Raw genomic sequence first — 14,614 nt, forward strand, 5'->3', positions numbered from 1 at the left:
AATCTTCAATATCATTCAAATGGTGAGATTTGCGGAAAAAATATAAGATACCTTTTTTGTAGAGCATTAAATTTCCTACAAAATTTGTCCAAAACATTTTTCTGTACAATCAATAAATAAGGAGGTATGAATTTTAATCTATTGGACTAAGAAAAAAATAAAATATTGCGATGCGGAGGATTTTCCTATTAAAACTAAGAGCTCATATTTAGTGAGAATTTTTTTAAGGTGTCTAGCAACCCATTTTTTCGTGGCATTTGTAAAAAAAAAAATAATTGATTTTTTTGACCTACCCTAATATACATATATATATATATATATATATATATATTATAAAATACTATTAAATTGTTTAGTTACCATTACTACTTATAGTTAAGCTATTATTGTTACTATTATAACATGTTACTATTAATTATTTAGTTAATTTATAAAATAACTAGATATCAAAGCTAAAATTATATACCAAAATTTAAATATACATTTTATTACTTTGTACTCTTACGACAAATATATAACTAAAATATTAACTATTCATATTACCAACGTATAATCAAAAAAAAAAAAAAAAAAAAAAGAAAAGAACAAGATTCTTCTTCCAAACAAAAATCTCATTTAAGTTCTTGGTGTTTCGTGATACTAAAACGATATTAACTTGCCCCCACCCCTTTTTCTCGCGATAGTTGAGGAAAAAAAAAAAAGAAAAATATAGATTGTACAGTGTCTCTCCTATCACGTTGAAGCTTTTTTCGATCCGACGAATGACCTCGTTTCTTTTTTTTTTTTTTTTTTTTTTTCGTTAGTACAAAAAACACGAGGACAAGTCTTGGTACAGGGGAATGGGTGAAGGAAGGTGGTCTTCTCTTCGATCTTAAAAGAGGAAAAAGAAAGAATCAGAAGAAAAAAATTAGAAAAAAAAAGAAAAACGATGGAAAGGGAGTGGGGCGGAGAGGTGCGGGAGGGGTGGGGGGCTAGGGGGGGAGAATGTGATCAAAAGAGAGAGAGAGAAAGAAAAAGAAGAGGAGGAAGAAAAAAAATTGGTTGGTAGGTAGATAAGACGAAAGAGTAAGTAAGTAAGAAAGAGTGGGTTGGGTTTTGGATATGGCGGGGGGGGGGTGAGTGGGAGGTTAAGGGAGAGATAGAAAGAAGGAAGGAAGGAAGGAAGGAAAAGGGTGGTTCTTCTTTACTGGTTGTAAGGTTTAGAGAACCTGTCGATACCGTGACGTGACGCCGAACCTTTTTTCCCAGCCACTCCATTAACATCTCATTATGAACACTCCAATACCCCCACCAACCCTTCCCTTCATCGTCATTTTCTTCAATGTCGTTGTCGTTGTCGTTTTCGTAGTTGTGTTGATGGTGGTGGTGATGGTGGTGGTGGTACGCTTACACGAAATATCTTAAGTTCGAACTTCCATTAAAATATCTGCCGAGCTTCGCGCGTTTTCATGCCACCATGAGAGAGAACATCTTATATATATGTATATATATATATATGTATAGGTTTCTTCTTTTTTTTTTAATTTTTTTTTTTTTTTAAATCATTTTTCTTTTTCTTTCACATCTTCTAATCTTCTACTTCGTCTTCGTCTTCATTTTTATTTTCTTTTATCTTTTTTTTTTTTGCATTTTATTCTATCATACGTGTATGTGTGTAGTTATGTTAATTATATATATTGTATACTACTCTCTGTGTTGGTTATATATATATATAAAAATGGTTTTAATTATTTAAATATAGTAATTAATATTCGGTGATATTAATTAATGACGATATTAAATTAATTACGATTAAAATTTTACTTTGCAATAATTTATACATATTTATGTGTAAATCTATTTTTTGACGAATATTAGAATTAGTAAATAAATTATTTTATTTTGTTTTATTTTATTTTATATAAAAATTCAACGATTTATTACGCGATATTTATCAACACCTTTTGTGCTTTTATTCTCACCCCCATTAGAAAGCATTTGGATAGAAACGAATCAAAGACTGATTACCTAGATATTATCAAACCTCTTTTGCTTTTAGTTTTATATTATGTAACACACGTTTATTTTGTATTCATTGAAAAAATAAAAAAAATAAAAAAGAAACAAATATACCTAGAAAATTACTAAAAAAAAAAAAAAACCATATATATGACTTGGCATGAAAATTTATCCCAAAATCAGCTTTTACGTAAATATCGTCAAACATCATATCAAAACAATCATCCTAAAACATACATTAACATGGTACAAAAGAAATAAAAACGAAATGAAACGAAATGAAACGAAATGAAATGAATTGAAATGAAATGAAATGAATTGGTCAGGAAGAGAAACGAGGGGGTGTGTGGGGGTGGAGTGGTGGGATGAGATTAAAGAGATGAATTCTTTAAAATGATTCGATCAGGATAACGCACTCTCTGTCCATGACAAGTTGAGTAAACGATCGTTTATCAGATTGTCATAGAGATTGGGTATATCGTAATGAGGATTAATTAATATACTACTGGATCAAGGAGGGGGGGGGTGGAATGGGGTGGGGCAGTGTATAATGATGGATGAGCTTACCAACCACGCCTACTTTTCCCTAGTCAATTTCACTTGCAAAGTGTGATAATGTGATAATATATATATATATATATTTTATAAATATTATAATTATTATATATATTAATAATTAAATATTATTACCATATTATTTATTTATTATATTATATAATTTATAATTTTTTTTTATTATATATAATATATATATTTTATTTTAATTTTATTATATTTTTATTATTTTATAATTTTATTTTAATTTTAAATATTATTATATATATATATACTATATTATATTATTATATTATATATATTAATAATTAAATATATTAATAAATTATTATATATATAATAATTTAATATTATATATATATATATATTTTTTTTTTGATATTTGATATTTCAGATGCAACGTAAATCTATGTATTATGTCAAATACCAACCTTTGTTTTTTTTTTTAAAGAATTTTATAGTTAAATTTTTTTATGCACAAGTGCAAAAGTTCTATATTATTTTTAATTTAAATTTATAATATATATATATATATATATATATATATATATATATATATATAAGGGTTTAAGGTATTTCCCTTTCTTTACTTGTATAGTTCATAGTTATGATGTATTCTAAGCATGGGTTTAGTAAGAAAGTGTTCAAATTTTCAATTGGTTCTGATGTAACAGTTATTTTTTGACTTTCAACTTTTCTCTTTTTTCTAAGAAAATAGTTAGAAATTCGTTGAGAAAACTTTTACACCACATATATATATATATATATATATATATTTATGCATAAATAAAAACTTTTGACTTTTTTGAAAATGGGAGAAAGAGAAGAAGGAGGAGGAGAAGGAGGAGGAGGAGAAGGAGGAGGAGGAGGAGGAGGAGATGGTGGTGATGGTAGTGGAGAATAAAAGTTCGAGTTGGGTAGTAACAGTTAATAACCCTTTGAAAAAAGTTTCAATACTTTTAAAAAAGCAAATTGTATGGGGTTTGATATTAAGGGTTTTTTTTTTTTTTTAAATTATAGGTGGTAGTCCAAATTTATCTATCAAATGAATTACTATATATGCGATATCTCGTCATAATGAAAATATTTAAAGTTGAAATTATTTGTATTTAATTATATAATTAAATTTTGAACAAATTTAAATATGTTAACTCAATGAAATATGACATTTTAAATCTTGAAGAATTTTTTTTATAAATGGATTATTTTTTTTATAAATGGATCGTTGATGAAAAAACAACATTTCGAGTTGACAAGCGTGTGACATGTTTATTTTTAATTTTTTTTTTTTTTCGGTGAAGGTGGGAAGATTAAATAATTGACTACACTGAGACTTGTATATCACACGTCCCATTGACGTTTTCAAAATGAAAACGTCTAGACTGTGTATGGTGGTATTTCTTTCTAAAATAATTTATTTCATAAATATTTCAAATGATTTCTTTAGAATCTAAAAACAATAAATAATTTTAATATCTAAAATACAATCATGCTTAGTGCAGTGAGAAATACAATTCTTTCACAAATAAAATAAAATTAAATAAAATTAAATAAAATAAAATAAAATTAAATTAAATTAAAGTAAAATCAAATAAAAATAAAAGTAAAAATAAAATAATCTTATTTTATTCATATAATTTTATTTATATTAATATTTTTCTTAATTATATAATATTAAATAATATTTTTATTTTATTCATATAATTTTATTTATATTAATATTTTTCTTAATTATATAATATTAAATAATATTTTTATTTTATTTATATAATATTAAATAGAAATAAAATAAAATATAACAAAAAATCGATAGAGAGATCTAAAAAGAAATAAAAATAGAAAAAAGAAAGAAAAAAACACCAAGGACCAAATCACTTCCATTCTAAAGAAGTTTTCACTTGTAAAAGAAATTTGTAAGATTCCGAAAGGACAACAAATTCATAAAAGCATAGAGTTGATCGCATGTTGTAACCGTGGAAAAGGAGGAAAATCGGTTCGAAGGGTTGAATATTCACGATTTCTGTGAAAAAAGGGTTTTTACGCGTTATGGCTTACATACGAGTTCGCATATCTTACATATATTCTTTTATAGAAATATTTTTCCGAGTTTCTATCACACCTTTACACATACACATGTACACACATATTCACGCATTCACGTATTTATATAGATACCTTTTTCTACCTTTATTCATGGTCTTCCAGCAGTCAGAATTCCAATTTTATGTGAAAAAACTTGAAAGAAAGTTCAGGGACCAAAAAAAGTAGGACCAAAATTTATTTATTCATTTATTTATTTTATATAATATATTATATTATATTATATTATATTATAATTATACATATTTGACTTATATTATTAATATATGAGTTATATATTAATTAAAATATTATTTATAGTTTTATTTATTTTATTTAACATTTAATATTTAAATTACTTGTACCTACTTAATATTTCAATATAAAGTAATAATATTTAATACTAAGTAATATTTTATTTTAAATAATATATTATATTATAATATTATATTTAACTTATATTATTTATTTAAATTATTTAATAACTAAAATATTAATTATAATTTTATTTATTTTATTTAACATTTAATATGGAAATTACTTGTACTTACTTATTATTTCAATATATAGTAATAATATTTAATACTAAGTACTATTTAATACTAAGTAATATTTTATTTTAAATAATATATTATATTATAATATTATATTTAACTTATATTATTTATTTAAATTATTTAATAACTAAAATATTAATTATAATTTTATTTATTTTATTTAACATTTAATGTGGAAATTACTTGTACTTACTTAGTATTTCAATATATAGTAATAATATTTAATACTAAGTACTATTTAATACTAAGTAATATTTTATTTTAAATAATATATTATATTATAATTATATTTAACTTATATTATTTATATATAAGTTATATAATAATTAAAATATTAATTATAAATTTATTTATTTTATTTAACATTTAATATGTAAATTACTTCTACTTAGTAATTTATTATAAAGTAATAATATATTTAATACTAAGTACTTTAATATAAATATATATTACTAATACTTAATAACAAAATCTTGTTTATTTAAATATATTTTTTAAATAAACTTGTATTTATTTATAATATATATTTAATAAAATAAATATATTATTTTTCGTTTTGTAATGTGTGTTAGGTTTATAATTAAACATGTGATACATGATGATAAATATTGAATTACGTTTAATTCTACCAATCAATTATATTTATTCTACTATATTATATTGTACTAACCATAATTGGAATTATTATTATTATTATTATTATTATTGTTATTATTATTGTTATTAACAACATTTAAACACGTATATATTCATTCATGTATATTCATTAATAATTCATAATCAATGAAAACCCATTTTTATGATCAACCAAATATACCAATTACCAATAGAAATTCATTATTATTAATAATCGAAACATTACAAAATATCTATGAATATATACATATATATAATTAATAAATATTGATAACGTAAAATATCAAGTTACTTAACTTCCACCTCCACTTGACTATCCATTCAAGAAACCCAAAGGTCACCCATTTTTCAACCCCTTTCTTTCTTCCCATTATTCTATCTTTTACTCACCATTCTGTTATATATATATATATATATATATATATATCTGAAGATAAACAGAGTATTATTATTATTTTATTAATTGCATTATCTGTTCATAAAGTTATAACAAATTTTTATTATTATTATTATTATTATTATTATTATTATTATTATTATTAATAAAATATCCCACTAAAGGTGTATCTATTAATATAAAATAAAGTTAGAAAGTAAAATGGTAGTAGTGATCATATAGATGTATGTGAAATATAACTATGATCTATATACATATTATAATATATATATATATATATATATATATATATATATACATATATATATATGTGTGTGTAAAATATTGGCATGATATGTATATATATTATGTATGTATGTATGAGTAAGTGTTGAACGAAGAGGAAGAATAAGGTAACTTTAGAGACGTTAAAAGACAGATAGAAAGAGATAGAGATAGAGAAAATGAAACAGTGTATATGTATGTGAATGTGTTACGTTCATGTGTGAGAGAAATTCGCGTCGTGTTTAACAAAGAACGGTGATCCAATATATGTCGGCCGTACCGTACGCAAATGTCAGCGACAGCTTAAATAAACTAGTTTCATAAGCGTTCCCCCTTCCCCCATCTTCACCCCTCCCTATGCAATAGGTGTAAGTGAGAAAGAGAGAGTGAGAGAGAACACTAACACACACACACACACACATATTCTTTCTAACTCATTCTATCTCATGAAGGTTGTTCGCACGTTCACACGAGCTTTACCACGTTTAGTAGTGTGAACTAGTTTGTACAGGAGGTCGGAGGTCATGCGAGAAATGGCGACGTGGTGGAGTAAGGTGGGGTGGGATGAGGTAGGTGTAAAGGTAGGGGGTAGAAGCTTTAGATTTATTTCCTTCCTCATAAATTTGACGCAACCCTCCTCACCTAAAATACCTGACTATCTAGCCTACGATCATCGTTGATGAATCGGTCGTGCCATTTACGATCCGACACTCATGCAAGCACGCACGTGGATATGGTGACGGTGATATGGGGATGACTATAGGGTGGGGGGGATGTCAGGGAAAGGGTGTGTAGGGCTAGGCGTAAAAGCAACTACCTGGAATTTATTTATCGTTCATATTATTAAGAATAGTTGAAATAATTATGTATAAAGGTTTTCTTTGTTTCTTTTTATTTTTTTTTTATTTTAATATTTATTTTCTTTATATTTATATTTAATTATATTTATTAATATTGTAAAAGATAGTAGGAATGTTTGTTCAATTTATAGAATACTTGAAATAATTATATTAAAATTATTATATATTATATTTTAATAATAATTTATTAAATTAATACTTATTAATATATTTATATTTAATTATATTTATTAATATTATAAAGGTAGCAGGATAGTTTGTTAATTTATTTGGATAAATTTCTTATGGGTTATTGCTAATAGAATATTTGGAATAATTATGTAAGATTTTTGTTTCTTTTTTTTGTTTTTTATTTTAATATTAATAGATAATAAATAATAAAAAAAATATCTTTTTTATTTATTTTAATTACTTTAATAATTATGAGCACAATTATGATACTAATATAAAGAAAATATTGATTTATCAAAAATGAGATTGATTATTTTTTCAATTTTTATGTATTATATAATATATTTTATATATTGTCTAAAATTTTGTAATATACTGTATAAAATATTGAATGAGAATTGTTAATTAACCTCTTAGGCGCTACGCGCCACTATAGTGACTTCCACGGATGCCATCTTCCAGTACGACGCGTTACTATAGTGGTTTTTGCGGATGACATTTTTTAAAATATATCATACCTAATTGTATTATTAATTATTAAAGTAAATTGTTAAAGTTAAAGTATATGCAATATATTTTAAAGAAAAATTATAATTTAATCATTAAATACTTTATTTTAATGTACTCGCGTAGAGAACGACATAGTCTGTTGAACCCTGCCATACAGAGAAATAGCTCCGCGCAAAATTCAGCCGTGCCTAAAAGGTTAAGAATCACTTTGTATAATATTATACAATATTATATAGATACAGGTAGGTTTAATTTAGTTCAAGTTTATTAAGAATTCGATAGCAAGTGTATTTTCGAGTTTTTTTATGAACGTCTTAACTAACGCCAAGCGTTTCAGGTAGTTTTACCTGTCGTAAAATTGATCGATTGACAGCTCGAGAAGAGTTAAGAGAAAGAGAGAGAGAGAAGGAGATCGATTCTATATCGAGGACTTATTTTTCAAACGTCTCGTCTCTCGATTTTACAAGTGAAGTATCATCGATATCGTTCAAAAATATATGCATACCTGTTTAGATATATTTATATGTGTGTGTGTGTGTGTGTATGTGTGTGTGTGCTTGTGTGTTCGATCTCGTCTTTTGACTTTGAAGCTATTAGTATCACGAAGGTTACTTGAATATTTGGCATTCATCTTACAAAAATATTTGACAGGCATTAATAGTTAGTTGTAAGATGATTGAAAAGGGTTGTTAAATCTACAGAGTGTTTTCCATTATTCTATTTTACAAAAATACAAATACAAATTTTTATTAATATAAAAAATTGCATCAATTTCTTTTATTTTTCTGTTAGTTGTTCAATGCTGTTAAAACTATGATTTATAAAAATGTACAATACTTGATTTATAGTCTTTTGAAATAGTATTTTATGTAAAATTTATTTATTGCTAGAGATATTTATTTTAATAATATTTTTTTAAATATTAAAAAGTATTTTTCGATATTAGAAAAAATCATTTTTCTAAGTACTTAATTCCATATCCTAAATTTAATTCAATTACATTTTGATAATGAAAATTGTCAAATTTCAACCTAAAACAACAACTACATAATCTTGACACAACCCAGAACCATTCGTCAAGAATCTCTCAAGACCTAATCCACCCATTGGACACAATATTATCTTCTTGTGAAATAACAAAGTTTCTCAAACGGTATCCTTGACTCTTGAAAAAGGGAAGATAAAATGAAAACTACCCTTATCCCATGAATAAGATAACAACACAATACGTTATACCAATAAACACACACATACACATACAAAAAAAAAACATTATTTCTTATAAATATTCCTTTACAGGGTTTGATAGAAGAAGAAAAAAACACTAAACATTATTCTAAAAAAAAAAAAAAAAAAAAAATAACCATTGTCATTAATATTTTCTCTTGACAAATATTTCCAATGAAATCGATAAATCAATTTTAACGTATAAAAAAAAAAAAAAAAAAAAAAAAAAAATTTCGACGAATGAAATGGGGGCAAAAACCTTATGAAAAGCAAACAAAAGAAAAAGAAAAAGAAAGAGAACACATTTGTGTAGGTAGAATAGAATAACAAAGTATACGTATATGTATGTGTGTGTTTGTAACTGTGTACTATTCTACGAGATAGAGAGAGAGAGAGAGAGAGAAGTAAACCAATTCTCTATCTTTCTCTAAGGTTTTTACATGATGGTGATGGCAAGGGTTGTGACGGGGTTGTGACGAGGTTGTGTATAGTCAGTTTCGTGGTACAAGGGTTGCTACACATAGGCAAGCAGGAAAGTTCGTTCGGTGGAAACGAACGATAAAGCCGTCAATGACGAACCCCCCATTCGACGGAAGTCTGCCCGATGAAAACGTTTCCGGCCTTACCTTTCCCTCTGACGGTGAGGGACACATTCCTCTCTTCATTTCTATCTTTCTCTCATTCCTTCTATCTACCATCATTCTGTGTCTGCTCTACTATCCTATAACCTTCTGTCCTATTCTGTTAGTCTATCTCTCTAATAGTAGTTTTTCTTTTTTTCTATTTCTTTTAACTTTTGCAAAAATAAAACATTGTTGATGCATACAATTATTTTTTTCGATGATTTAATCAAATTTTGAATGATTTAAATGTTTGTTGAGTATGTATATTTATAGTTTAATATTAATTTAATTATATGTATTTAATTATATATATATATATATATATATACATATTATTATATTAAATACTAATATTAGTACTATTATAGTATAGTATAGTATAATACTAATATTAATACTAATACTAATATTGTATATAATATTTAATATTATTATATTATATATATATATATATATATATATATATATATATATATAATTATTTAATTATATTATTTTTATAATTTAATATTAAAAAAGTTAATTTTGATATTTAATTTATTATTTAATTATATTTATTAATTTTAATATTGATATTATAGGTAGCACTATAGTATCAATATTTGTAATAACTATATTACACTATAAATGTAACAAATGCATATTCTTAATTTTATAAAAAAAATAAAAATACTATACCCTTAAAAAATATATATATATTTTACATTGTTATTTTATTTTTATTTTTATTTAAAAAATAAACAGACAAAAAATAAAAATATATTTTACCACTGTTATTTTATTTTTATTTTTATTTTTATTTTTATTTTACGCAGTAGATATTATTTACTTATTATTTTTATCATAATTAATAATTTAATGAATAATAATTTTTAAATATGCAAATTATATTTTATATCCAAAATAATAATTTAAATAATTATTATTTAATTAACTTCTTTTTTTTACTAACAAATTATGATTGTTTTCGTTTCAGTCATATTATACCTCAATAAACTAACGACGGTGATTTATTATAATTAATAATTTAATAAATAATAATTTATATATATATATATACCAATACTTTTTATTTCATACATAACATAATAATATATATATATTTAAATATTTATCAAAATTATTTAATTTCTTGTTCTTTTTTTAACTAACAAATAATGATTGTTTCTGTTGCAGGGATGTTATACGTCAATAAACCAACGACGGTGGCTCGCGTGGAAGATGATGGGGTTAAGTAGATAAAAAAAAAGATAATAAAAAAAAAAAATAGAAAAGGGCAAAAAAAAAAATAAATAAAAAATAAGAACGAAGAAAGAAGAAGGAGTGTGCATGAGGATAGTGTGGGAAAGAAAAACGTGGAAGAAAAGAGGAAGAGAAGAAGAGAAGCATATTATTTCCTAACAAACCCTTCACCTACCCTTACCCACCACCCTCTTCATTAAAAGACACCATAAAGACGAATCATCAATAGTTGATTCTGATTGGCGCACGATGCTCTGCTATCGCGCACTTGTCTTCCTTTTTGCTGTCAACGTGCCAATCGGTGAGTAAATCTTTTTTTTTTTATTATTAACTTAACTTTATCATTAAAATCAACATAATCAATAATTCATAATAAATAAATCATTAGAAAAATCATCACTCTATTATATAATATAATAATTTATTATAGTTTATAAATTACTATTATTATTATTATTATTATTATTATTATTATTATTAATTTGCATTAGGAATGTGAAAGTTCATAGTTGCAAATTTGATGAATTGTATTTTGTAAATTTACTATACTTTGAGCGCCATGCAAATTCTTCGGGAAATTCCCATCACGCCACAGGTGTTACTTTGTATTGTAAAATAGTTGAATCTGTCAGTCATCGGTGACTGACGTTGTGCTCAAGGGTGTATTCATAAATTATTTATTATTTAATCAATTTAATCCTAATCAAAATTAATTGATTTATATGTTGATAGATAAAGAATGAAAAGAAAAATAAATTGTATAAAAAATATTTTTTACTTATTTTATTTCCAACGAAGTAAAATAATAATTTGAAAAGTGTCATCATAGTTTTGTCTATCCATTTATGTATATATAAGTGCATATGCATGTGCCTATACACATAACTATATATATGTAATAGAATAATTTTATCTTTATCCATTTTTCACATTTACCTGTATAGGAAAACACATGACACGTTTTATTGAAATATCCGCGATAGAGACAGTCGATATTTTATTCGATAAAATTCATTTAATTGTCTCGTACGTATGTATTCCAATATATTCGAATCAATTAAGTCGACCTATAAATATATATATATATATATATATTTATATCTATAAAGAATGAAAAAAAAATGAAAAAAAAAAGAAAGAAAAAATAGAAACTTTTCTTATAAAATAATATAAAATAATATTCAGATATTGTCTACAAAATTCAATAATTTAAACAAATCCACCATTTGTGTAATATCGTATACTATTGAATATTCGATGTACAAATTTATATTCATTTGAAAATTTCTTACATTTATTAAATAACAAATATAATAATATAGTTTGAAAGAAAATTACTAAGAAAAAAGAATTATTTCTGTATAAACTGTATAACCATTGAATCATTTTAATGAATCCTAACTATAAAAATATATCTAAATATTAAAATATTATAGAATAATTATATAATAATATAATATAATAATGATTATAGAAAAATAATACTATATTTCTGTATAAACTGTATAATCATTGAGTCATTTCAATGAATAATCCTAACTATAAAAATATATCTAAATATTAAAATATTAGAGAATAATTATATAATAATATAATATAATAATGATAATAGAAAAATAATACTATATTTCTGTATAAACTGTATAATCATTGAGTCATTTCAATGAATAATCCTAACTATAAAAATATATCTAAATATTAAAATATTATAGAATAATTATATAATAATATAATATAATAATGATTATAGAAAAATAATACTATTTCTGTATAAACTGTATAATCATTGAATCATTTTAATGAATCCTAACTATAAAAATATATCTAAATATTAAAATATTATAGAATAATTCTATAATAATATAATATAATAATGATTATAGAAAAATAATACTATATTTCTGTATAAACTGTATAATCATTAAATCATTTCAACGAATAATCCTAACTATAAAAATATATCTAAATATTAAAATATTAGAGAATAATTATATAATAATATAATATAATAATGATTATAGAAAAATAACACTATATTTCTGTATAAACTGTATAATCATTGAGTCATTTCAATGAATCCTAACTATAAAAATATTTAAATATTAAAATATTATAGAATAATTCTATAATAATATAATATAATAATGATTATAGAAAAATAATACTATATTTCTGTATAAACTGTATAATCATTGAATCATTTCAATGAATAATCCTAACTATAAAAATATATCTAAATATTAAAATATTAGAGAATAATTATATAATAATATAATATAATAATGATAATAGAAAAATAATACTATATTTCTGTATAAACTGTATAATCATTGAATCATTTTAATGAATCCTAACTATAAAAATATCTAAATATTAAAATATTAGAGAATAATTATATAATAATATAATATAATAATGATTATAGAAAAATAATACTATATTTCTGTATAAACTGTATAATCATTGAGTCATTTCAATGAATAATCCTAACTATAAAAATATATCTAAATATTAAAATATTAGAGAATAATTATATAATAATATAATATAATAATGATAATAGAAAAATAATACTATATTTCTGTATAAACTGTATAATCATTGAGTCATTTCAATGAATAATCCTAACTATAAAAATATATCTAAATATTAAAATATTATAGAATAATTATATAATAATATAATATAATAATGATTATAGAAAAATAATACTATTTCTGTATAAACTGTATAATCATTGAATCATTTTAATGAATCCTAACTATAAAAATATATCTAAATATTAAAATATTATAGAATAATTCTATAATAATATAATATAATAATGATTATAGAAAAATAATACTATATTTCTGTATAAACTGTATAATCATTGAATCATTTCAATGAATCCTAACTATAAAAATATATCTAAATAGGAAGATTAGAAGATAGTAAAAACTACAATTCTAAAGAAAATCAAATCTTTGGTGAAGTACGACGAGGGGTCGAGAGAGAAGTTAAAGGATGAAATTGAGGTGGCAGGGGAGTGAAGAGTGTAGGGTGAGGAGGAGGAGGAAAAGGAGGAGGAGGAGGAAGTGAAGGTGGATAGGAAAATCAGTCGTTTGTGCCAACGACGATGTCCGGAACAGACAAGATGTGCAATGCCAAACCCGTGTTATACGATTCTGAGGAAATAGATTTCCTATGTACATGTATAAATATATATATATATATATATGTATATACCGGGTGTGTATGTTCGAACACGATCAGTTCAAATTATTCTATCTTTAGATACATCAAGAAGTTGATCAATATATATATATATTTGATATACAAATTTTGATTTATTTGTGTGAAAACTTCTTAGATTAATTAAATAATAAATGTAATAATATAATTTGGATAAGAGAATTATTTGAAAAAAAAAAAAAATACAATTTCTATATAAATTGTTTAATCATTGAAACATTTCAATGAATCCTTATTATAATAATACATCTAAATAGGAAG

The 14,614-nt window shown here is 23.3% G+C and overlaps 1 protein-coding gene across 3 annotated transcripts in view; it reads left to right on the forward strand.

Moving 5' to 3' along the window:
• Positions 1-14,614, forward strand: part of LOC107070562 (lachesin) — a 180,661-nt gene that overhangs the window by 84,109 nt on the left and 81,938 nt on the right. For all 3 annotated transcript variants that reach the window (XM_089178478.1, XM_089178481.1, XM_089178480.1), the window contains exon 2: positions 11,054-11,420. In XM_089178478.1, coding sequence (XP_089034604.1) covers positions 11,369-11,420 — 52 coding nt within the window. In that variant the 5' untranslated portion in view covers positions 11,054-11,368. The remainder of the gene's footprint in view (positions 1-11,053; positions 11,421-14,614) is intronic.

The sequence above is a fragment of the Polistes dominula genome, unplaced genomic scaffold (assembly GCF_049000335.1).
Source record: "Polistes dominula isolate Pdom_NZ unplaced genomic scaffold, Pdom_raw_medaka contig_11, whole genome shotgun sequence".
NCBI classification, from domain to species: Eukaryota; Metazoa; Arthropoda; class Insecta; order Hymenoptera; family Vespidae; genus Polistes; species Polistes dominula.